This window comes from Psammomys obesus, unplaced genomic scaffold (genome assembly GCF_907164565.1).
Source record: "Psammomys obesus unplaced genomic scaffold, mPsaObe1.curated_primary_1811, whole genome shotgun sequence".
Taxonomy (NCBI): Eukaryota; Metazoa; Chordata; class Mammalia; order Rodentia; family Muridae; genus Psammomys; species Psammomys obesus.
Genome location: NW_026596460.1, coordinates 569,370 through 594,945, shown reverse-complemented (window position 1 = coordinate 594,945; position 25,576 = coordinate 569,370). Strand labels below are relative to the sequence as shown.

At 40.3% G+C, this 25,576-nt stretch overlaps 1 protein-coding gene across 1 annotated transcript in view; it reads left to right on the top strand.

Moving 5' to 3' along the window:
* Positions 1–25,576, top strand: part of Cntnap2 (contactin associated protein 2) — a 2,205,170-nt gene that overhangs the window by 1,969,909 nt on the left and 209,685 nt on the right. Inside the window, 1 exon segment of the mRNA XM_055598313.1 lies at positions 16,596–16,832. Within this exon segment, the coding sequence (XP_055454288.1) occupies positions 16,596–16,832 (237 nt within the window).

Sequence of the window (25,576 nt, the reverse complement as noted above, 5' to 3'; positions counted from 1 at the left end):
AACTTGAGTGTTAGCTCAGAGGTCAAGGATAACATCCCAAGGCCAAGAGCAACACCCACTCTACTTTCTCGTAAGACTTTACCACATAGAAGCTATTGCTGCTTCCCATTTCATTTCCACAAGGAAGAAACTGAAGCTAAAGATTAGTTAATCCACCTAACGTCACAGGTCAAGTGGAAGACTGGAAGAGATTTGATTGCCAATAGTCTGACCAGGGAGTCAGCCCTATCTATCCATCTTGTCAAAGCAAAGACTGTACCTGACAAAGATCCCCAGGCAAGGAGAACTCTACAGAAAGCCATTGCAAGAAGAGAGAAAAGGCTGGGACTCAGTCAGGGCTCAACTCCACCCCAAAGAGAGTGAGAGAGATTTATTTTTACTTCGCCGGGGTTGTGCTTTCCATTATATTTAAAGATTTGTAAACATTCATGTTTCGGTGCTTTAAAAGTTGTGATGGAGAGGCTCATAGGCTGGCTGTGCTTGTCAACTCACTGTACTTAAAGAAAGTGTGAACTTTCTCCTGTCTTCATGAGTTGGGTAATTTTATAACTTGGAACAAGGGATCACGGATAAATTAGGATTCTGACCTCTGAAGGAGATGAGGAGATGAGGAGATGAGGAGATGAGGAGATGAGCTATCACCTTCATTGATGTTTACATTTCAAAGGATGGATCCCAGAGGAAGATATTCTTTTGCCATGTGAATCCTTTAAAAATCCTTTGCAGGAAGTTTTGCAACCCAAAAGGCAGCGAAGCACTGCTCTTGAATTATGGAGTCTATAGTAAGAGCTTGGGCTGGACAGGAATTGGAAGTCAGGATGGTCATGAGGCAGCCCTGGCAGGTATTTTCTGAACTGTCAAGTCTCAGTAGGAAAAGGCCAAACCAGGTAAAGGATCACAGTTAGCCAGAGAGATGGATTAGCAAGAGAACTTCATGCAAAAGCAGTTTTCTTCCCTTTCTCTGACGAGACTCCTCATACAAGATTCTCTGTGATATATATATATATATATATATATATATATATATATATATATATCACAGAGGGAAGGAAAGACATATATATATGAAGCTAAAGATTAGTTAATCCACCTAACGTCACAAGTGGAAGACTGGAAGAGATTTGATTGCCAATAGTCTGACCAGGGAATCAGCCCTATCTATCCATCTTGTCAAAGCTCCCTACTTCCCCTTCTCCTTTCTTTCACCCCTTTCTTCCCTTCCCTCCTTTCTTACCTCTTATCACTAAAGCCCTTAGAAAGATTGTCTTAAGTTAGCATGGTCTGTCTCTTGCCTCCTTGAATACTTGCTTCCCATGGATTCCATGGCTCTGAGCTCTGGCTTTTCTTCTTGCTCGTTAACTAGCAGCTTAGTATGTGCTGCATTCTCTTCCTCACTTGACAAGCAAGTGTTGAAGTGTCTTCTGAGTCTACACACTGTCCTGTAAAACTGTATCCCACCTAACTTCTAATGGCTTTTAATACTATTTGAGCCATTGACTTAAATCTTCAGACCTTGCTTTTCTCATGGCTTTTGGATCTGTCTATCTTGATGAAGATTTCTAGTGAGCATCTCAGAATGAATATAGCAATAAAGAATCTTAAAGTCTGCATCAAGCCTCTGCCTCTTCCAGCATCCCTTGTCTCAGTAGATAGTTTCACCATACACCCATTTTTTAAGTTAACTCCAAAATTTGGAGTTAGCCATAATTCCTTTCTTCTCTTTCCCTTATTACTTTCCATCTAATATCTCTGTGACTAATCCTCTAGACTCACCACCAATGCATTTGCTACCTTCTTTTAGTCTCCACCCTCCTCAAAGCCATGGTTGAACCTTGCTTGGATGACTGCAGGTAGGGCCTGACTGGTCTCCACAGTCTTGGTACTTTTCTGTAGCATGCTTTGCTATAAAGCTTGATCTCATTGCATCCCCAGAACACGAGGCAACCTCACCTGTTCTTGTTTTTCTCCAAGCCTCTGTCACTTTGCTTCAGAGATGTTCTCTTAGCACACCATCTGAGGCAGCTAATCATTGCCATGTCCAGTTCCCCTTAGGGCCTGTGATGTATTTGTGTGTTCCTCTACTAGAAGGAAGCTGTATAGCAACAGAGAATAAAGGTCCTGCTGACCACTGGACAGTGTTTTCTCCAAAAATAAATGTTTGTGGAGTTGACAGCTAAATGAGTGCATACACAAGCTATATGGTTTTTTTATATTTATCTGAGTTAATAACCATATTTAAAGCTAAGTCATCCCATTTCCCAAGTAGTTTCCCACATAATCTTTCTCTAAAGTTCTTTTCTTAGAAATGCTTGTTATTTACCTTCTTTGGAAATACCATTTCCACTAAGTATCCCAGACTGAAAACAAGCATGACAGAGGCCAAAATAAATAAATAAATAAATATATAAAATTGCAGAGAAAGTCAAAATATTATGAAAGACACCATTTCCCATCAGATTAGACCCTGCAGTTTTCAATCTTTCTGGTATCAAATTGAGGTCTTGCCTGTTTGGCATTAGCTGCGCTATTGGCCGAGACTGTGATGCAAACATTTTGCCCTAGTTGTGGGTAACAGGCCCCAGGCTTGCTCATAGACAGGGATTGAAAAACGGTGTCCTGACTAGAAACAAGTACTAAGAACAAAAATGCTAAAGAAAATCAGACAAATAGTACTAACTAAGTAAAGTGAGCAAACTCTGTGCAAAGGGAAAATGCGAATAAGTTGCAGGCCTCCCCCAGCGGAGTGCCCAGTCGCTCACAGCTTCTTCAGCAACGCTCTCACTCCCCTCTTGGCCAAACCATTTTTGGCACAACTCTGCCCGGCTGTGCTCTTCTCTCTAGAATTTTCTCAGCCTTAGAGGCCACATCCAACAGTGATTCTTTTCCACCAATAGCCACCATGTGCATTTCTGCCCTTTGCTCTCTAGTGATCAAAATTCATTAGCTTCTGCGAAACCAGCTGTCCATTTTTACAGTGTTAACAAATGGTGCAAAGTATGGGAGGCACAAGACTTATTTTTTTTAAATATTCAAGCCTCAATCGCAAGGCTGTTTCCACGAGGCTGAGCTAGTTATTTGTAAGACAGAAGTTGCGTGAACAGATATTGTTAGAGAAATATTTCCTGCTGCCAAGAGCCACCGTAGGCTCAGCCTCTGCATGAAGAAGCTTTTCATCAAGAAGAGCAACGCTTCACGGACTCAGGGCTTCTCTTCAGATTTCTCACGGTCTTTAAGAGAGTCTGTTCCAGACAGGGCATCGTAATGCACAGGGACCAGCTTTGTAATCAACGTGGGGAACGCTGTCAGCAAGGTTATCAAACAATTTATAGTATACTTTTTATTTTCAGTTCTTCCAATAAGGACTCAAACAGACTTTATAAGAATTGCTATAGTCACGGCCTCTCACAGGAAAAGATGTTTTTAATTGTTCCGGTACTGAATGAATGTATGCACAAAGCCTACAGTTCCCCTCCTATGGCAAGTAAAAAAAAAAAAAAGATCTAGGGACTAGGGATACCCTTCTTATTAGTCCTACCTTCGACGACAGGATACTTTCCCAGTACTGGTTACCCTCTCTCCTCTCTCCTGTAATGAGCCTCATGCTTAGGCCTCTTTTGGGGAGGGTGTCTGGCCTCTCATTCATTTGATGCCCCTCTCTGCACATCCTGACAGTGTGCCTCATTGGCCTTAATTTCTCTTCTTTTCTTTTATTTTCTTACTTTCTTTCTTTCTTTTTTTTAGATTTTTAACTGTTCTAAATTATCTTCTCTTCCTACTGCTGGTACCCGTGTGAATATATCTTATATGTAGCCTTTTAATCCCACCATGTTTGTATGAGTGCATGTGTGTAATGTGTGTGTGCTTTTTCAAAAATATGTGTACATTCCCGAGAACTGATGGCACTGGCCCTGTGCGCCATCCCTCATATTATGACTGTGCCATAAACTCCACTGTCTTCGTGCTTTCCCACTCAGCCTTGTTTTTGTGACCTATTTATGCAGCTCTATGAATATTGCATGCTTCGTGATTCATTGTAGGTACAGACCACAGGTGACTTGGCCCATGCCCTAACGATGGCTCCCTAGACTTCCCCTAACTCTACCACCACAGGTAATCTTTAGCTGGATATGTCTAAGCCTCCTGTCACCTGAGTGAGACTTTCGTGCGTTATTTTGCTAGTCAAACATCATCTATGACTCTGTACTTCTTGTTCCTTGTACTGGTGGATAGTTTTCATCTCTTTCCATATGACGTTTCTCACCTAATGGTTTTGTTTCTCCTCTAGACATGACCCATGAGCCTTCTTGTTCCTAATATATAATAAGTCATTTTTGCATTTTTGTCTAAATATATCTAACTATATATTTGTGGAATCTTTTGAGAATTCAAACTTGAAAATGTCTGCCTGATAGATTATTACAGTCATGTTTACTTTTACACTTATTTTATTTACTGTTTATTTGCTTACTCCATACTTCAGCCCACTTTCTGTTAATAAGTTGACCATAACAGTACTACTCTAAAAGTTGGACACTCTGTTTTGTTTGGTTGTGTTGTATTTCATGACATAGTTTCACTGTGTAAGCTAGGCTGGGATCAAACCCCCAATCTTCTGCCTCAGCCTTCAGGCTGCAAGGATTGTAAGTGCTTCAGCCTAGGCGATGCCAGCCCACATGTATGCATTTTCCCTGTAGCCCACTATACCATTGTGAAGCCCTGACGTCGATCTCCAGAGTTACAAAACTAAGGTGTGCTGGTGTTAAGTCTAAAAACTACCATAATCTCGAAGTAATCATATTGATATATTTTTTTAGGTCTGTGATACACCTGAAAGTACATTTTATTTGTATTGGTAAGACTACCATAGGGGAGTTTATGTTACTAAGGTTTTTCCTGTGTTCTAATGAAAAGAAATGTTTAATAAATTAGTGTAATAAAGATGAGGGGTTTCCTCATCTGCGTTCTCAGACATTCTGAGTCTGTGTGTGGATCTCAGTGGTGGCAGATCACAGCCAAGAGCCACATTTAAAAGGTGTAGATGTTGTTTCTGTTTTGTTTTTCCTCACTTACCCTGTTTATAGGAATGGTGGTGAACACCATTAATCCTAGCACCCAGGGAGCAGAGGCAGGTAGATCTCTGTGAGTTCAAAGCCAGCCTGGTGTATATAGAGAGTTCCAACCCAGTCAGGGCTACATAGAGAACATAAAAGAACATATGTAAAAATAATAATAATAATAAAATGTTGAAGCCCCATAAGAAAACTCTATTTAAGACTTTATTCCTTCAATCTAAAATCTGATATTGTTTATTATGTAAAACCTTGTATTGTAACTTAGTTTCCAACCTATTTTTTTTCCCCCTTTTCAGGCTCTTGTTATACAGGTGTTGACTCCCCTACTCACCGTAATTCTTGACTCTGCATTCATCCCTTTAATCTCTCGGTTCTTCGTTATTGCCATAAAGAATATTCCAACCCACTAACATGTTCTTCAGTTCTGTTTCTATGTTACCATTCAACTACCAACGAGAATCTTTATTTCAATAATTTTAACATTTTTCACTTCAATGCCTCCATTCAATTCTTACTCAACAGTTTGTTGTCCCCCTCAGATTCAAATATCTAATCTGGATTAATCAGGGTTCTCTAGAGTAGCAGAACTTATAGAATGACTGTATATTAATATATTGATAAAAGGTAGATTTATTGGAATGACACACAGACTTCAGTCTAGCTAATCCAACAATGGAGGACTGTGAACATCCAAGAATGTTGGATGAATGGAACATCCAAGAATCCAGTCCTTGCTCAGTCCACAAGGCTAGATGCCTCAGCTGGTCTTCAGTATATGCTGGAATCCTGAAGAAACAGTCTCTAGTGCCAGTGAAGGAATGCACATGCTAGCTAGATGACGGCAAGCAGGCAAGGAGCAAAAGCTTCCTTCTTCCGTGTCATTTTATAGGTTTCCAGCAGAAGGTGTGACCCAGGATAAAGGTGTCTCTTCCTAACTCAAAGATCATATTAGAAGTGGATCTTCCTCCTTCAAATTAAGCAACAAACAAACAACAATGAAATCTCTTACAGGTGTACCCTCTATTTTGGGGATTTAGTTCTAGACGTAGTCAAATTGACAACCAAAACAGGAACCACAAGTCACCTCTTCTCAATTTGATTATATGTCAACCTATGTCAACAAACCTTATCTTCTTATGTTGTAATTAATTTCCCAATGAAAACAAGAATCAGATCACAATAATGCCTGATCATAATTTAGGTATCCCATATATAATTGCATATAATTGTATATTTAACCAGGTCATATTATACCTAACATGATATAACTATCCCTTGTATAACCACACATGCATTATAAATTTAGAATAGGTGGTAATGGCCCATGAGGGACACTTTTTTAGTATCTCAGACTTAAATATGGTATCCATTGATATTCTCCTAATTAATGTTAAATCACATAACAAATACCTTGAGGAAAGAAAACTCAAGTGTCTGTACAAATGCATTCTTAAAAAAAAATACATCGTCTTCCTCTGTGCCTAGCAAGGCAATGCAGCCACCCCTGATGAGACCTGATAAACTAGTGTCAGATGGAAGGGGAGAAGGACCTCCCCTATCAATGGACTTAGAGAAGGGTAGGGAGGAGATGAAGGAGGATGGGTGAGGATTGGGAGAGAATAAGAGAGGGGGCTACAGCTGGGATACAAAGTGAATAAACTGTAATTAATATGTAAAAATAAAAATTTGGAAAAGGAAAAAGTACAGTAGATCACTCACACCAACCATAATCCTCATTTCTATAACTTGTCTCATGGCCTCAGCTGGTATTTACAACTAAATTTCTCTTCTGCCCATTCTGTATTCCCATACCTTCTTTCCTGATGCTCTGTGCCCTTTGTAATTCTGCCTGGAATAGGTTATCTAGTTTCCCATTGACTTTAGCCACGGCTATGGTTACACCAAGAGACTCCCTAAAGGATCTCCTGCACTCCAGACATAATCTTTCCCACTGATATTAGGAAGAAGCAACCCAATGGTAATCTGGATCAGTCACCTTTCCTAACATTGTCATTCCTTTCTTATCCTGTTGGTGCAAAGGTATTAGAAGTTCAAAGTGGCCGGGGTAGGGGGGACATCTGAACTTCCAGTTCAGTGGAATGTTTGTTGTAATTCCTGGCAGGAACACTCCCCTCTCTGGAACCAAAACTTCTAGGCCAACAGAACTTAAGATCACAGAACCAGGAAGCAAAAATTTTTAGTGGGTCACTAGGGGTAATAATGAGTGGAGCTATTCAATTTTCTACCCCTTAATTACTGGATTTGTGAATTCTGGCAATGGGAAAAACTGTACCATACATTGGCAGCTAATTCAAATCACCTACCACTTTCTGGAGAACCCTGGCCCAGATCTCCAGGCTGCTGCTACCTAATTGGGACTGTAAGTATGTTGAAAAATCCATTCATCTTTCTATGAGGCTAGCTGCTTCAGGTTGGTGGGGAACATGGCAAGACCAGTATATTCCGTGGTCATGGACCCACTGCTCTGTTACTCTGGCTGTGAGTTCCTTGGTTAGAAGCACTATAATGGTATTTCACAGAGCATTGCTTCTGACCAAGGAACTCACTTCACAGCCACAGGTGGTAGTCTTGACAAAAACATCTTTCTGTTTGCATTGCTGCTATTCTGTCAACCCATAGGTCAGATGTCCATTATTTTAATATCTATTCCTCTGCAAAACCTTTCATTGGTTTTGCCCTGAAAATACAAAGTTGACTGTGGCTCTTCCCTCGTGGTACTTTCTGTCCTTGAAGATTTTGCCACCTTTTTTATGACCTTAGGTCAATGCCCTTGGGGTTAACAAAGGCTTCTACTACTGCCCGCCTCAGGGGAAAAATCAGATTTCAGGATTAAAAGAACCTCCCTCCAAGAAAATGAGGGTCTAAAGAGACCCCTGCCTCAGGATATGCGACTCTTGGTGCTCCACTCCTCCACCAGCCTTTTCTCTCTGCTCTAATATCTCCATTCCTGGCTGTGAACTGTGAGTGTTACATTTCCAGTGACAATTTCAACTGTCCCTATGGCTCTAGTAACAGATATGGCAAGTGGGTCTCTGGTACTAACTGCACTATCAGCATTCTCCATAACCATGCAAAGCAATGCCTGGAAACATGTCACATGTACGAGAAGAAAGAGCCTTGTGTGACCCAGCTCCCCAAGTGCAGTCAGAAGCTACAGTGTAGGCAGAGTGCAGGTCACCTGGCTATAGATCTGGCAATAGATGACAAAGGGTGGATTAACGGAGTCAGGGTCTAGAGCAATGGTTTCAGAGCTTAAAAATGCGTTGCCCTTACAGAGGACCTGGGGTTCAGGTCCCAACATCTACACGGTGGCTCATGGCCATCTGTAATTGAATTCTGCGGGATCTGACGCCCATTCTGAGCACTGCACACACTTGGCACACATACATAACACAGGCAAAGCACTTACATGTATAAAAAAAATCTTTTAAAAGTTAATTTTCAAAGAATAATGTCCTTGTGCGTTGTTCTAGAATGCTTTTCCTGGCACTTTACCTACAAAACCTGTGCAATAACCCCTGGTTTCACTCGCTGAGCATACTGCACTGTTCCATCTCACCCCTCTCCTTTCCTCCTGCCCCCAACCTTGCAGGCGAGCACCCCATAACCTCTTCGTCATGTAGCTTCTCTCCTTGCACATTTTTTTTCTACTCTGTTTCTGTCCGTTCTCAGTGTGGTCCATATTAACTGCCCTGCTTACGACTGATCCTATTCCAACTCCAGATCCCATTTAAACCTACCTGACTGTTTTTTCTATAGTAGTCACCATTTTCTAACACATGTCTTATATAGAGAGTCTTCTGTTAAATTTCTCCATGCTACAAGGGCAGAGATATTTTCACAGTCGTGAAATACACACACACATACATACACACACACACACACACACACACACACGCTTCTAAAAGGGTCTGGTTCAAGTGTACAACCTTTGATGTAATTTATTTCTATGGTGACTATTCTGGGGTCAAACTTACCACTTTGGATACTGTTAAGCTCTGGGTTTGAGGACGGTGTGCTATTTATAATTCCTCTCAATCATTATTTCCAACCTTCTTTTAGATGGAGCACCTGATTGTTTGGCCCAAATGTTCTGGGCACTTGATGGTTGTATTACTCATTATGGGTAGTTAGAACACTTTCGTAATTAATCTTTAATTGCAATACTTGCATAGCATTTCAGATGAAAAATGATATACAAATTAAACCCAAATCTCACCTTGCATAATTACTACAGGTCGGACTAACGTGCACGGAGCCCTGGCATGGCAGGGGGCTCTTCCCAGTGACAATGTGTTGATTTTCTAATTAAACAAAGGTTAAGTAGCATTTTCACTTGAAGACCTATAATTTAAACTTATGACATTTGCCACCAAGAAAGCTTTCTACAAAGCAGTAAATTGAACTCAACTTCTATTGGTTCCGGTGCATTAACATCTTCTGCATAATATATAATGACCATGTTCAGGATAAAAGATTTTTCTTCATATCAAGAAGATCAGGAAATGTACTTTCCAGCTCACTGATCCATTTAAATAAATCAGAAGGCCACCTAGGAAAGAAAAGAGCTGAACTCAGAGCACTGAGAAATGGTACTTCATTCACCTGCTTTAGAAATTAAGACTGGATTTTTTTTTAACTTAGTTCAATGAGTGAATAAATGTAAATTACACTAAAGCCACATATTATGGCTATAGGCCTTGGGATGTGGCTCAGGGTGTTTGCCTGGCATGCTTAAGGTTCGGAGTTCAAACCATAGTACTGTGCAAAGTGAAAAAGAGATGGTGGCAAAATGAGGAGGAAGAGAGTAAAGGAAGGAGAGAGGAGGGAAAGAAAAATTAAAATGTTAAGAGAAAAATTTTCAAAGCTCTTATAATAATATACATATATTTATATATAATTAATTATTATGTCAATTTACATTACCAAAAGTCTTTACATACTTAATACCAAAAGCAGGAATCATAGAAATAACTAGGTCAGTGTGACTTCAAAACCCTTCAGAAGTTTTATACAAAAAAAGTACCATATACAACTTAAAAAATACACACTAGAGAAAATAGTTACAAAATTCACAGCAAAGAGTTAAATCTCAAATTAGTAATATTATCAATCACTAAGAAACACAGCATCTCCTGTTCCCCTCCAAAGCAACAACATGAAGCAACAACTTAAAAATAAGAAAAAAATCTTTGATCCACTTGGACTTTAGTTTTGTGCAGGGTGATAAGTGTGGATCTATTTGCATTTTTCTACATATAGACATCCAGTCAAACCAGCACCATGTGTTGAAGATGCTATCTTTTTTCCATTGTGTGGTTTTGGCATCTTTGTCAAAGATCAGGTGTCCATAAATGTGTGGGTTTTTTTCTGGGTCATCTATTCGATTCCACTGACCCACCAGTCTGTTTCTATGCCAGTACCATGCAGTTTTTATTACTGTTGCTCTATAGTACAGTCTGAGATCAGGGATGGAGAAAACTCCATAAGATCTTTTATTGTAGAGGACTGTTTTAGCTTTTCTGGGTTTCTCAGGTATACAACAAGAACATTTGTTCAACCATGTTCATAGCAGCTTTCTTCATAATAGCCAGAATCTGGAAACAACCCACATGGCCCTCAGTTGAGGAATGGACACAGAAATTGTGGTACATTTGCACAATGGAATACTACTCAGCAATTAAAAACAAGGAAATCATGAAATTTGCAGTCAAATGGTGGAAACTAGAAAAAATCATCCTGAGTGAGGTAACCCAGAAGCAGAAAGAAACATGTTATATACTCACTTATAAGTGGATATTAAACATATAATATAGGATAAACATACTAAAATCTGTACACCTAAAGAAGCTAAGCAAGAAGGAGGACCCTGGGAAAGATGCTCAATCCTCATTCAGAAAGGCAAATGGAATGAACATCGAAAGAGGGAGAAAAAAGGGAACAGGACAGGAGCCCACCACAGAGGGCCTCTGAAAGACTCTACCCAGAAGGGTATCAGAACATATGCTGAGACTCATAGCTAAACTTTGGGCAGAGTGCAGGGAATCTTATGAAAGAAAGGAGAGATAAAAGACCTGGAGGGAACAGGAGATCAATAAGGAGAGCAACAGAACCAAAATATCTGGGCCTACGGGGCTTTTCTGAGACTGATACTCCAACCTAGGACCATTCATGGAGATAAGCTAGAATCCCTGCACAGATGTAGCCCATGGCAGCACCAGTCCCTGAGGGGTAAGCAGCCTTACCAGGCTACAGAAGATGACAATGCAGCCAGTCCTGGTAAGACCTGATAGGCTAGGGTCAGATGGAAGAGAAGGAGGACCTTCCCTATCAGTGGACTAGGGGAGGGGCATTGGAGAAGAAGAGGTGGGGACAGCTGGATTGGGGACAGACTAGGGAAGGGAAAAGGGAGGAGGCTACAGCTGGGATACAAAGTGAATAAATTATAATAAATTTAAAAATAAATTTAAAAAATCTCAAAAAGAACAATATAAAAATTCACTTTAATAATTAAAGCAGTGAATTTGCTCCCATTTAGTTAAACTGATATAAACTCAACAGGATGCATCTCCTTATCAGTATTATGTGAAGGAAGAATTCATTTTGATGCAGTATAAACTGGATCATCAGCTTTTTAAATTTCTATTTATTTATTTATTTATTTATTTATTTAGTTAGTTAGTTAGTTAGTTAGTTAGTTAGTTATTACAATTTATTCACTTTGTATCCCCTCTGCAGTCCCCTCCCTAGTCTCCTCCCAGTCCCACCTACCCTCCCTCTTCTCCCCCTATATCTTTTCCCTAGTCCCCTGATGGGGGAGGTCCTCCTCCCCTTCTATTTGCCCCTAGCTTATCAGGTCTCATCAAGGCTAGCTGTATCATCTTCCTCTGTGGCCTGGCAAGGCTGCACGCCCCCAGGGGAAGGTGATCAAAGAGCCAGCCATTGAGTTCATGTCAGAGACAGCCCCTGTACCCCTTACTAGGAAAACCACTCAGAAACTGAACAGCCTATGGGCTGCCTCTGAACAGGGGGTCTAGGTCCTCTCCATGCATTGTCCTTTTTTGGAGTATCAGTCTTTGCAAGGTCTGCTAGACCCAGGATTTTTGGCTCTGTTGTTCTCCTTGTGGAGTTCCTATTCCCTCCAGGTCTTTCTCTCTCCTTCTTCTTCCATAAGGATTCTAGTACTCTGTCCAAAGTTTGGCTATGAGTCTCAGTATCTCCTTTGCTACCCTGGTGGGTAGAATCTTTCAGAGTTCCTCTGTGGCAGGATCCTGTCCTGTTCCTTGTGTTCTTGTACTTCGGATGTCTACCCTGTTTCCTTTTTTGAATGAGGATTATGCCTCTTCCCTAGGGTCCTCCTTGTTGTTTAGCTTCTTTAAGACTATAGATTTCAGTATGTTTATCCTATATTATGTGGCAAATATCCACTTATAAATGAGTATGTACCATGTATGTCTTTCTGATTCTGGGTTACCTCACTCAGATTTTCTAGTTCCCACAATTTGCCTGAAAATTTCATGATTTCTTTGTTTTTAATTGCTGAGTAGTATTCCACTGTATAATGTACCACACTTTCTGTATCCATTCCTACACTGAGGACCATCTGGCTGTTTCCAGATTCTGGCTATTACAAATAAAGCTGCTACAAACATGGTTGAGCAAATGTCCTTGTTGTGTACTTTGAGCATATATGCCTAGGAGTGGTATAGCTGGATCTTGAGGTAGCACTATTTCTAATTTTCTCAGAAAGCGCCAGATTGATTTCCAAAGTGATTGTACAAGTTTACATTCCCACCAGCAATGGAGGAGGCTTCCCCTTTCTCCACAACCTCTCCAGGATGAATTATTCCTTGAGTTTTTATCTTAGCCATTCTGATGGATGTGAGGTGAAATCTCAAGGGTATTTTGATTTGCATTTCCATAATGACTAAGGATGTTGAGCATTTCTTTAAGTGTTTCTCTGCCATTCACTATTTCTCTGTTGAGAATTCTGTTTAGTTCTGTTTCCCATTTTTTAATTGGTAACTTGGTTTGTTGGTATTTAACTTCTTCAGTTCTTTATATATTCTGGATATGGTCCATCGTCTTCAGGGCTTTCCAATGTACCAGCAGAAAAGTACGTGCTAGCATCAGGACCTGAACCTGGAACCCCAGCATGCAGGGAAAAAGCTAAGTGTGGAGCATGTGCCTGTAATCCCAGTGTGAGAAGGGAGACAGGAGGATCCCTAGAGCTTACACCAGCACCTTACAAAGAATGTGCTATGAAATAGTAAACAAGATGTTTGGCTATGCTTGTATTGCTTGGAAAGATGTGTCATGATACTTTAAGTGTAGAAAGCAAACTTGAGAACAATGCCTGTTATGGTCCCGTTCCTTTAAATCTTTCCTTTTTTACACTTATGTATGTTTTCAGATAAAAGTAGGGGATGGGGAGATTGGTCATTGGTTAAAACTACTGGCTGCCCTTAGAGAGGAGCTGAGTTCAATTCCCAGCATCTACACAGTGGCTTAGAAATATCTGTAACTCCAGTTTCAGGGATCCATGGCACTGAACTCAGATGGTGTGCAGGCAGAGATGCTGGCAAAACATCCATCCACATAAAATAAAAACAATGGTTAAAATATTTATAAGCACACAAAGATGTCCCTTAAAAGTAGAAGTAGTTATGTCTGAATGACATCTAGGTTTAGTTGGTGCATCTTGCTTATCGAGAGACAAATGATAGATGATAGATAGATAGATAGATAGATAGATAGATAGATAGATAGATGATAGATAGATAGAGATATAGAGATGATATAGATAGATAATAGACAGACAGATAGATGACAGGTAGGTAGATAGAGAGTGATAGAAGATAGATAGATAGATAGATAGATAGATAGATAGATAGATAGATAGATAGAACAATATTCTGTTGGTAAGTAGGCAAACATGAGGGGGAATATTGAAAAAAAAGTATTTTAAATTTTCAGCATAGTTTTGATATGGTTTAATTGTCTTAAATGACCAGTCATGAAAATTCAAATTGCTATGCACTTATGTAATAAAAGGCTCTTTGGAAAACCCCTCACCGCAAAAACAAAAACTAGAGTAGCAAAAGTGGTAGGAGCCAAATTGAAATTCTAACACACAAAGAGTGACTAATGGGCTGGCTTGCTTCCAAATCAGGCAGAGGCTCTAATTCTCCCTAGCACAGAGGTGTGAAGCTGTGCTGACAAGCAGATGGCAGGACGGGAAATCCCTCAAAGTGGTCGTGTTTAATAACTTCATTTGCTATTTACTATTGCATAGCTTTGTTCCAAAAGGACACTGGACTCTCTTCAATTAATCCTCTAGTCAAATATTTTACAAGAAACAAGATCCTACTTTAGAGAATGGTTATCCAAATCAATATATGACCGTAAGGCTTGGGCTCAAAAAGGCAGTAGAAGGATCCATTTTCCTTTTTTGCTTATGAGGACGTGTGGGCATAAGCAGATACTGATCCATCCTGCAGCTGAGTCTTCGGTTCACTAGTCCTGCCCAGTGAGTCCACCGCCTGTGTGCTTTGGGCCAGGATGTGATCTAATGCACCTCTAGCCTTGTAGCCTGATAATCTCCAAACATCAAAGTTCCATTGACGTCGCCATTTGTGTGTGTGTGTGTGTGTGTGTGTGTGTGTGTGTGTGTGTGTTTGTGTGTGTGTATGTGTGTGTGTGTGTGTGTGTGCGCAGGCACACATGCGCTGATATGCTTACCTGTTCATGTAACTGTGAGGACCAAAAGTTGATGTTTAGTGTCTTCCTCTTTCTTCCCACAGACAGGGTCTGTGGCTGAACCTGAAACTCACTCACCATTGGATAAACCATTTTGGATAAACCAACTGTCTTGTGAGCCCAGACATCCACCCGTCTCCCAGCACTGGCTGTTACACACAAGGCTGCCAGGCCTGGTGCTTAAATGGGCCTGAGGGTCTGAACTTGGGTTCTTAGGCAGCAAGCACTTTACCTGTCGATCCAGCTCCTCAGCATCCCACTTCTTCTTTTTTTTTTTTTTTTAATCTTATTGAGGATTTTATTAAGGAATTGGCTTGAGGGGTTATTAAAACTAAGAAATGTAGCAGTCTGGTGTGTGGAAGTTAGAGAAACAAGAAAATTGGCAATATAATTCACTACAAGCTCCAGAGCCCAAGAATAAAGAGTGCCAGTTCTGAGGGCAGGAGAAACAGATGTTTCAGGTTGGAGAGAGAAAATCCAAGCTTCCTCTCTCACCGTCTAACAGATGAGGCCACCATGCATTGTTGAGGGCACTCTTCTGCGCTCAGTCTCCTTATTTAAATCACTCACACACACACACAGAGAGAGAGAGAGAGACCATGCTGAAGAGTGATGTTTGAACAGCCATCTTGGCTCATTTTAGCCAGCACTGACTTTTTCTTTAGTTCATATACAAAATTGTGGAGTCTATTATGACACCTTTATACATCTATGTATCGCTGTACTTTGCTCATATTCACTCTCTACCATCGTCCCTCATCCATCTCCCTCACTTGTCCTCTTTTCCTTCAAAAATAAAGCTCAAGCTTCCTTTCTGGTCTCTGTTTATGTGTCATATTAATGTATTTATATACATACTTATATCATAATACATCATGTCAAATATAATTTATCCTGTCATATGTAATATTAGCATTTTATCATTGTATCATTTACTTCTTCCTCCACCAAGGATAACCATCAGTAGTTCTTCAGGGGAGGGTAGGACTTCAAGAGCATCATCCCCATTCATGTTAGAATGCTGAGGGGCTCAATCCTGTGCAGATCTTATGCAGGTATCCACGGCAGCTGTGCGTTCATGAGTCAGTATCCATGTCAAATCCTTAAAGTAGCATTTCACAGCGGTGCTGTGTGTATTGAAATCCACCTGAAATATTAATAACTGCAATGTACTTGATTTCTGATTAAAGTAGTCAGCCCGTTCTTCCACCAACCCAGGCAAGATGGCCTGAGTACCTTAATGTGAACTTCAAAGCAAAATATCTCATGAGACAAGAGTCACCAAGTACAAGGACATTTCAAATGAATTTATGCCTTCTGACTAATTGACTCACTTAGCCATGCTAATGTATTCATGACTCTCTGCCTTTATAGTTCAACAGATAATGCTACAGAACGGAACATTCTGAGATTAAAGAACAAATAAACTAAAGATTTCCGTAAACTTCTTCTCCATTAGAATCCAGATTATACATTTTTGCATATCTACAAACATTTTGTTTCTGTGGCAAGCCTTATTTCTTCTCAGAAGACAGTCTCTTTTAATTAGACACTGCAGCCTAAGGGAAAAGGTTCAACTCTTTCTGTTTAGACAGGGCCAACTCAAAAGGGAAAAGGCTAGCTGTGCTTATCAATGCTCTCCTCCTGCAGCTCTCCTCCAATGCTCTCACTCCTAAACATGCTGAGTGAAAATGAAGTTGCCGAGGTAATCCCATCAGAACTCTGTGCTTTCTGTCATTCCAGGTGGAGCTGGGGGCCAGCAGGGCTTCCTGGGATGCATTCGCTCCTTGAGGATGAATGGAGTGACACTTGACTTGGAAGAGAGGGCAAAGGTCACATCTGGGTTCAAATCTGGATGCTCAGGCCACTGCACCAGCTATGGGGCTAACTGTGAAAATGGAGGCAAATGCATCGAGAAATACCATGGCTACTCCTGTGACTGCTCTCACACAGCCTACGATGGGACATTCTGCAACAAAGGTATGGCAGAGGCAACTTCCGGTCCCATCTTTAGACATCTTTATGAGACCAAATCATCTCTCTGGTGCTTTTTCAGATGCAAATGGTTGAGTTTGTTTCTGAGGGTAAGCTGAATTCCTCTCCCACCTTAAGAATGAACTTCTGACTTGTCCTAACCTTTGTTGCTTACTAAGTTGAGAGAAGATCTGAGCCTGGTACACAATTCCCCAGATCCCAACCTGGCTGAAACATTACAATGAAAAGAGTCTCACCATGTTGTAATGATGAGTGAGAAAGGCCCTCTAGAAGGGAACTCAAGTTCACCTGCCCCACAGCAGGATCAATGGTCAAATGCAGCTCATTGATATTTGTGTGCCCTCACCCCACCATGACGGTAATGGACTAAACCTCTGAAACTGTAAGCCAGGCCAAGGTAATTTTTTTAATAAGAGTTGCTGTAGTCATGGTGTCTCTTCGTAGCAATAAAACCCGAAGACAACATGTTTTCACTGAGATATACTCTGTGATAACACATGACTGAAAAAAATTCACCCAACTGAAGAAGCTTAATTTCCCACATGTAAACAGGAGTGAAAAGAAGAGCAGCTGGCACTTGTCCTAAGCCACAAAAGCCTGTAAATCACCCTTGTCTTCCTAAATGAATGTATAGCATTTGGGGAAAGTTTGCTGTAAGCTGTTGCTACGTCTCTATCTAAGAAGCTTTACATAAGTACTCATTCATACTTTCATGAATGCATGTAGGGTTGTTTATGCTGGCATTATTCACACAAGATGCCACACACAGAAGGAATTGTTCCACAACGTTTGCCTGTACATCCAGGCTACTGTCTGGCAGGGCTAGAATATGAGCATACAAATTAGATCAGACAGGATTTGAAGAATGAGCACAAGACAAGAAAAAAGGTGGAAAGAAACACCATTGCTGAAAAATACCAAGGCACATTAACAGGGCCGTTACATTACGTTTTCCTGCTCAGAACAACATGCTTCCGTGATTTTCCTGTGGCATACAATGGAATGGGCTTACAGAACACATCAATTTTGCACTTGTAGAAATGACAGTCTTGCAATTACCATTCATTGTGCTTGATGCTAATTTAATGCAGTCCATTCCTTTGCCAACGCAACGTCTGAATGCAATCAAGTAAGTGCTAATGCCTGAGACATTGCACTGTGTAAGTAACAATTTAAAGCAAATCATGGTCCCCTTCTTTCTGGAGAGTTAAGTTAAACAGCAGTTCACAAAAAACCTCTGGGGGTTAATAGGCAAGTTCATGAAGGGACATCTGCCTTTCCCTGTAGGCAGCATCAGAGATAAAGGTAAGTGAAGGCTCTAGATTTCCTTTGACAGTATCTTGAAAGGTTTGCACAGAAGACATCTAAATATTCGTTTACTAGTTGTTTATAACAATGAACTTGTGTTTGGCTCACTGGCTTTAACAAAAAAAAATTTAATTGAAGACTATAAGTATATTTGAAAAGCATGTGTGAGCACTCTTCTGAGTGGCGATAAGTACCTCCTTACTTTAGCAAAGATTAATAGTCGTAGTTTGAAAGGAAATGCAACCACACAGATTTCTGCACTCAGCAAGCTTCTTGACTGTGTCAGTAGCAGTATCTTCTTGCTGAACCTCCATTGCAGCTCTCCTTCTCCTGACTCATCACCCAGGTAGCCTCTTTCCGCACAGCACTTGTTGTGACCATCCTCCCACTGACAATGCAGCCAAATAACCCACTCTCTAGAAAAAGCAGACACATCAACAAAAAGTAAGCTCAATTAAGGTTCTTCTGGGATAATCCATTCCTGGTCTATTCCACTAGATGTGGAAAATATCCAATATTTTTTGAGTAAATGAAATTGGTCCAAACCCATCACACAGAACCCAAGTATCAACAAGCATGGGTAGGGACTGGTGAAACAGCTCTGCAGTTAGGAACACTTGCTGCTTTTGCAAAAGACCCATATTCAATTCTCAACACCAATACCACGCAGCTGACAAGTACCTGTAATTCCAGATCCAAGTATTCCAGTGCCCTCCTCTAGCCTCTGCAAGAACCTATAGTCATGGGCACATGCGCACACAGAGACATTTACATAAATAAACAATAAAATAAATTTTTTTGAGTGCGCATCTAATACACACAAAGTAAAGCAATCTGAGAGTACATAACAAAATATAACTAGGGCATTTTGTTTTGTTCTTTTACATAAAGGTGACAATAGTAGGACTTTTAAAACTTGTTTCTGCATACTAACATTTTATAACATTTGCCCAATGATATATTATTTCTGATTTCATTACTTTTTTTTCCTTAGGAAAAACAGTAGAAGACAGAACTCTTACTGGAGATATTTAAGAAGTAGCTGTCTTTGATGAGAAAATATCTAGTGATTAACTGAAATTATTGTATAATCTATTCAAGTTATCTAGAATGAATGGAGTTGAATGTCAAGTAAAAATTGATGACAGTTAAGTTACTCTTGAAACTCTGTCTCTCCGTGCATTTAAAAGAGCTTGCTCTTCAATGGGCATCCAAAAGAATTATCCTTTAGCTCTCTCTAGCATTTTTGCATCTCAAACAAGGGGTGCTCTATAAACTCATATCACTAGACCACACAACCCATTACATCATCTATATTTAGAAAACCATGCCTTTGCCATTGTCCCAAGGTATTCACCAGCCAGCATCCATTTAATTCAATTGAGGTCTATAAGCATAAAGTTATTGTGCAATTCATATTCTGATTTCTGTACCCCCCCCCATATCTGGTTGAAGTCCTTGTTCTGAGAATCTCCTGTCTCTATGTTGTTTAAACACTGTTCCACAATTGTCCCCTTATATGCCAATAAAGCAGCTTTCAGTTAATCAATGAGCAGGATAGAGAATAAGGCTAGACTTCTTGCCAGCCAGAGGAAGAGGAGTTAAAAGAGGAAGTAGGGGATTCAGCCATGGACAGAGGTTGAGGAGGGAGAAGGAAGATTCAGCCAAAGCAGATAAAGACACAAAGTGCAAGTATCTCGAGGATTTTGGCAAAGAGAAAGGTAAAATAGCTTAGAGGGTTAAAAATAGAGTAATTATCAGGGTGTGGTAGCACATGCCTTTAATCCCAACACTCAGGGAGGCAGAAGCTGGTGGATTACTGTGAATTCAAGCCCAGCTTGTTCGACAAAGTGAGTCCAGAATAGCCAAGGCTACACAAAGGAATCCCATCTTGAAAAAACAAAACAAAACAAAACAAAACAAAAGAATAGAGTGATTACTGCTCAATTATTATGTTGTAAATCTTGTGAACAGAAAAATGTAATAGAGTCTCAATAAATATAATAGAGTCTCAATTTGTGTAATAGCCAGGTTAAGAGAGAAACTGAGAAACAAACAGTTTTATAAAAATAACCATAACACAGGTCCATTACACAGAAAATTTTCTTAAGAACCCATTGGCTGAGGCGTAGATGCTCTCAGAATCAGGGCTCATCCCCATCTTGAGAACAAATGTATGAGAGTGTGATATCCTCAACCTCCATTAGGGATCAAGTGGATAGTTATTTAACTCTGGCAAAGATAGTTTTGTTTTTTTGGTTTTTTTTTTTTTCCCTCTAATTGAGCCCATCTTTCTTGGATAATCAAACCGCAAACACACAAATATGCTATGGTTACAAAATCCATTCTTAACAACCATAATAAGCAACACAGTTTGAAGTATATAATCTCTGTTTGCCTCCTGTGTAATTTTATAGAAATATGCTCCAGCGATTTTCCAGTGTCATCCAATGGAATGGGCTTGCAGAACACATCGATTTTGCACTTGTAGAAATGACAGTCTTGCAATGACCATTCATTGTGCTTGATGCTAATTTAATACACTCCATTCCTTTGCCAACATAATGGAGTTTAGTGGGAGCCCCCAAAATCATCTTCACATGAAATGTCAGACTATCCCTTGTCAGCAGACACAGTTAAGGGTTAATGTAACTGAATTAGTGAGGAGCCTAAATTGTAAGAGATAGTCCTTGTAAGAAGAGGGGAAGACATGGAGATACATTGCAATATAGATGAAAGGTCTATTTGAGGAAAGAACTAGAGATTGAAGTGATGATCCCACAAAGCTAGGGCTTCCTGCAGCCACCAGAAGCTGGAAGAGGCATGGAAGGAATCTAGAGTCTTGGAAAATATGTGTCTCATTTACCTAACAGTTACAAGATGCCACTAATACATGTGAGCTGATGCACTGGAACATCCCAGACCTGGTGGTTTAAATAGAAAAGAAATTCATTTGATTCATTGTTTTAGAAGCTGGGCAGTTCAAGATCAAGGGACCCACATCTGATGAGTGTCTTCATGCTGTAATATCCCATGGTAGGAGGAAAAATAGAAAGAAAGTGTGAGAGACCAAGAGTGTAGAAGGAAGCTAAACTCATCCTTTCATCAAAATCCATTCTCAAGATAACTGATTCCCAACACAGCTGCATTAGCCCATTCAAGAAGGCAGAGCCCTGAAGACACAATTACCTCTCTGTATCCTATCTGTCAATACATTTACGGTGGAGACTGAGTTTCCAAAGACATATTCAAATCATAGCAAACATACAGTGTGCCTGGAAGCTTTGTTTGTGTCATTGACTCTGGCCATAGTGACATTTTCAGAACATTTCAATGTGTTTATTCAAAATCAAAAATTCTGCAATGCATTATAGCAACACATGTGAGTCCCGTAGCCCTCTGACAGCTGAAAACACTTCCTAATGATCCTTTTGCTTAGCCAAGTTCAGCAAGCCATTGGGGGGTGGATTTTAAACCATTTTCTGACTTGAGAGATTTCTATGTCATTCTCAAGCTTTTGCTTTTTGTTGCTTAGATAGGGTCAAACTCTGAAGGATTACTCTTTAGTCTGCTTGGTGATGGCCGGGTGGTCCAATCATCAGTGTTTCCATTGTTTATAATGGTACAGATGTGCGTCCCCTGCACTGTGATTCAGCAAGTCTCCTCCCCCCCCCTTTGAATTTTACGACATTTACTAAGGATTTATGATCTGTATTATTAGTGGCCAATTCAGCTCTCTACTTAGAAAATGGATGACAGAATTAGGTATGGCTTGAAATAGATGAGTAGAACCTAACACATTCAGGTCAATAGGAAATGTCATTTTTTTTTTTATTCTCAGCACTTCATCCCTTCTTGTTTACATTTCTTTTATTTTATTTTTACCTTAAAGTATATCATCTTTTAAGTCTTCTCTAGAAGATTTCGAAGTCAGATGTGTATATGGCATCTTTTCCATGACCCTAGAGGACTTGTTACTTTGATACTTCAGCAGCAATGGAAGTATCATAAAATGTCTCTTTCAGTTAATATTGGACCCATTAATAGTATTCTGGATGTGAATGAAATGAAGTCTCCACAACCTAAGCACTGAAGAACTAAGATCCTGGAGGATGCAGCTAGAGACACTATCCACCACAACCTACCTGGCCTTCCAGTAGTGTAAACTGTGCACGTACCCTCTTTGCCAAAGCTAAGTGGCCAGAGAAATCCCTAATTTCTTCCTTTTTGATGGAAGCTTTAGCCTCAAGGCCAGGTTAAACATCCTCTTGTTGGGTGCAACTTCAAGTCTGCACAGTCATCTATCTTCTCTACTATACGAGGTATGGAACACAGAAGCCACAGTAAATCCATGGTTCACCTTTGTAGAGTTTGCTAAAAACCTTCTAAAGAAAATCAATTCATATGAAATATTTTTATCAAGCCGGGTAGAGGAGAGAGAGGAGTTTTGGGTCTATATATTTTAGAGGTTTGTATTATGTGAACACAGCTAAGTTCTTGGCAACAATGAGCACAGGTCTGCCTGTGTGATCTTAAAACTCTCAGCTTCAAAAAATAGTCCCCCTCCAGACAATCGCAGTCCTCCACCAGGGAAACAGTCCTCCATCAGAGAAACATAGTCCTGAAACACAGTCCTCCACCAGAGAAGCACAGTCCTCCACCAGAGAAGCACAGTCCTCTGGCGGTAGGCAGGGAGAGTGTCATGAGTTTCTCTTTCATGGATGGATCTGGAAGAAAGCCCAAAGATGAAGAACTGACTTTCTTTCTCTTTCTCTCTTTACAGTGTTATTTAAGAAGGAAAAACAACCTCTGCTAATGTCTTAAATCTGCAAACCTGGAGTTACAGTTTAAAAGCTCCATAGAAACAAAGAAAGATGATCTGCTTAAAAGCTTAGAAAGCTGTTTAAAAAGGAAGGAAGTGAAAAGAAAAGAGTAAGGGGACAAAAAACAACAAGGACCTGTGGACAGGAGACCACACATGCTGATGGGGGAAAAAAGGAAAAAAAAAAGATTTTGACCAGATTCCAAACTCTGAAAGCTTCAGAGATTGCTGAGTAGTTTAAGTGACTCTATTCCAGAATGGTGATAGAGAGCACTTGCTCTCCCCTGGGGTCTTCTTGGGAATCTGGGTGGGAAAGCCTGGCCCATGAACACCCCTCAGCGGAAGGGATTTAAAACAGCAGTGGGTAAAGCAAGACCTTTAAAACTGTCCAAATGTAGCAAAGGACAAAAATTTTGTACTTTTGCTTTGATTATGGGATAAATCACATTTTTTTTTTCAATTTTGTGCTGTTTGCCAATCCCCACCAGGTTTGGGATACCACTGGTTTCTTCTGTCTTTTATGCATATTGAGTGGTTTTGTATTTTTTTTTTTTTTACTTTCTTCAACAATGATCAGCGCACTAGCTTCTGTGAAGTTTAAAATAACAACAGTCTGTGTTTTCGCATGGGTCATCCCCACAGTTTCTCTAGGCATTTCTTTTCGTCCACAAGTCTACAATAACCCATAAATTGCCCTGAAGGCTTCCTTTGTAAATTAATAGGGCTTGGAGATCCCTGCAAGCAAGCCCACTCACCAGTCCACCCCACCCTGAGTGCCTCATCATGTCTGTGGGTTGTGAGGCTTTCCTGCGTCTGAGCACTTTCTCCACGCCACTGCTGTGTGAGTGCATAATTTCCAACAGGCAGCCCCGGCCAGGGCAATCAGTTTCCCTCTAGGTGTCCCTTGGCTAAAAGAAATCTACTTTCTTGATGGATCCAGTAAGTTCAAAGGTCATTGAACTGACTTTTCTGTAGTTTACAGTTTTGTTGTCCCTTTTTACAGATCAACTAAACCTTTGAAATAATTCATAGTCACTTCTATTGATTTGTAATTGTAGATTTTGTATAAATGGGCATTTAATTTTTTCTCTCCTCCCAGTTATAACCGAACACTGGCAGACCAGAAATTATTAAACTCAACTGTGCTTTCTGACCCTCCCTTTGTCTAGCATTTTTAATTTTGTTTTATTTTTATGTGAGTATTTTTGCCTGCCTGTATGTCTGTGTTCCGTGTGTATGTAGTGCCTGCAGAGGCCAGAGGAGACGTTGAATCCCTGAAAGTAAATTGACAGTTGGTTGTGAGCTGCCATGTGGGTGTTGAGACTGGAACCTAGATCCTCTGGGAGAACAGCCAGTGCTCTTAACCATGGAGTCATCTCTCTTGATCAAAGCTTGACATTTTTAATGCAGTCTTCAAGGTCCCCTGAAAACTGGGCACAGAGCAGAGTAAGATTCTTAACTTGTCCTTCCCATAGTCTCTGGCTCTTGAAATGCTGCGTTTACTAAGCAGCAGTTGGCTTTGAGAGTAATCAATCCCTGGAAGGCAAAGAGGCTTCATTAAATTGAATTCTTAGCAATAAAAGTTAACAGAGCTTGTTCTGTAAAAATGAAGGAAGATCGTATGGTTATATAACTAACAACAATCTCATTTCTTCATACATACTAGGCACAAGTTTTGAGAACTATGATAAACTGGACAGAAAGATGCTATGTGGGTTGCAGTGAGTTGCCAATGAGGAAAGGCAGGATAACTGAAAGGAGGTTTAGGATGTGGGAAGCAAAGAGATAGATCCAATTACCTCATGAGTGGAAAGGAAAATGGGGTCCTGGATAAGACATGCAAACCTGTAGTTCACGGTGAAGAATCCAAAAAGAAGGCAGGAGGTCATCTTCCTCATCCAAGGAAAGGGGGGTGAGTGGGCTAGGTCAAAAGTATAAACATCCTTATGTCTCTCTACAGTATTAAAGTTTATTGAATAACAGTAAATTCACAAGCTGTACTCATTTCATTGGAGTCAATTTAACAAGTCATCTCCATTTTGCTTGAGAGCTGGCTATTGACAATCTCAAGTTCTTTGATTCTCATTGAAATCAGCTCTCAATTGACATATTATTACACATCACACAGTAGCCAGTGCAGAGGGTCACAGAGGCCATTCCGAATCGGTGGCAAAAAGCTGACACAAGCACGACAGAAGGTCTGCAGGGGACCAAAAGGCAAAGCGCCATTCCAGCGCACAGATGTCAGATGTAGGCCTGGGAGGCAAGGTTTCAAGGGTCATTTTAAGTAGGCTGAGAGTCACGGGTGGGGAAAACTACACTTGAACGAGAGCCAGAGGGACAGAAGCAGAAAGGCTTCACCATGTGAATTTTTCTGCATGGGAATAGTGACAAGTGACCCTGATAACTGTCAGCATATTTGCCACATTTTGGTCTTAAGATCCTCCTTTTACAACTCCCGGTGTGGTTATATCTAATGTGACTGATAATTTGGGGTGTCTGGTATTTCCGATAGAATGTGGTATAGTCAAAGCTGCCACTTTATTGGCATAAAATATAGTATAAAGTATGCAACTCCTGTTATTCTGTCAGATGATGG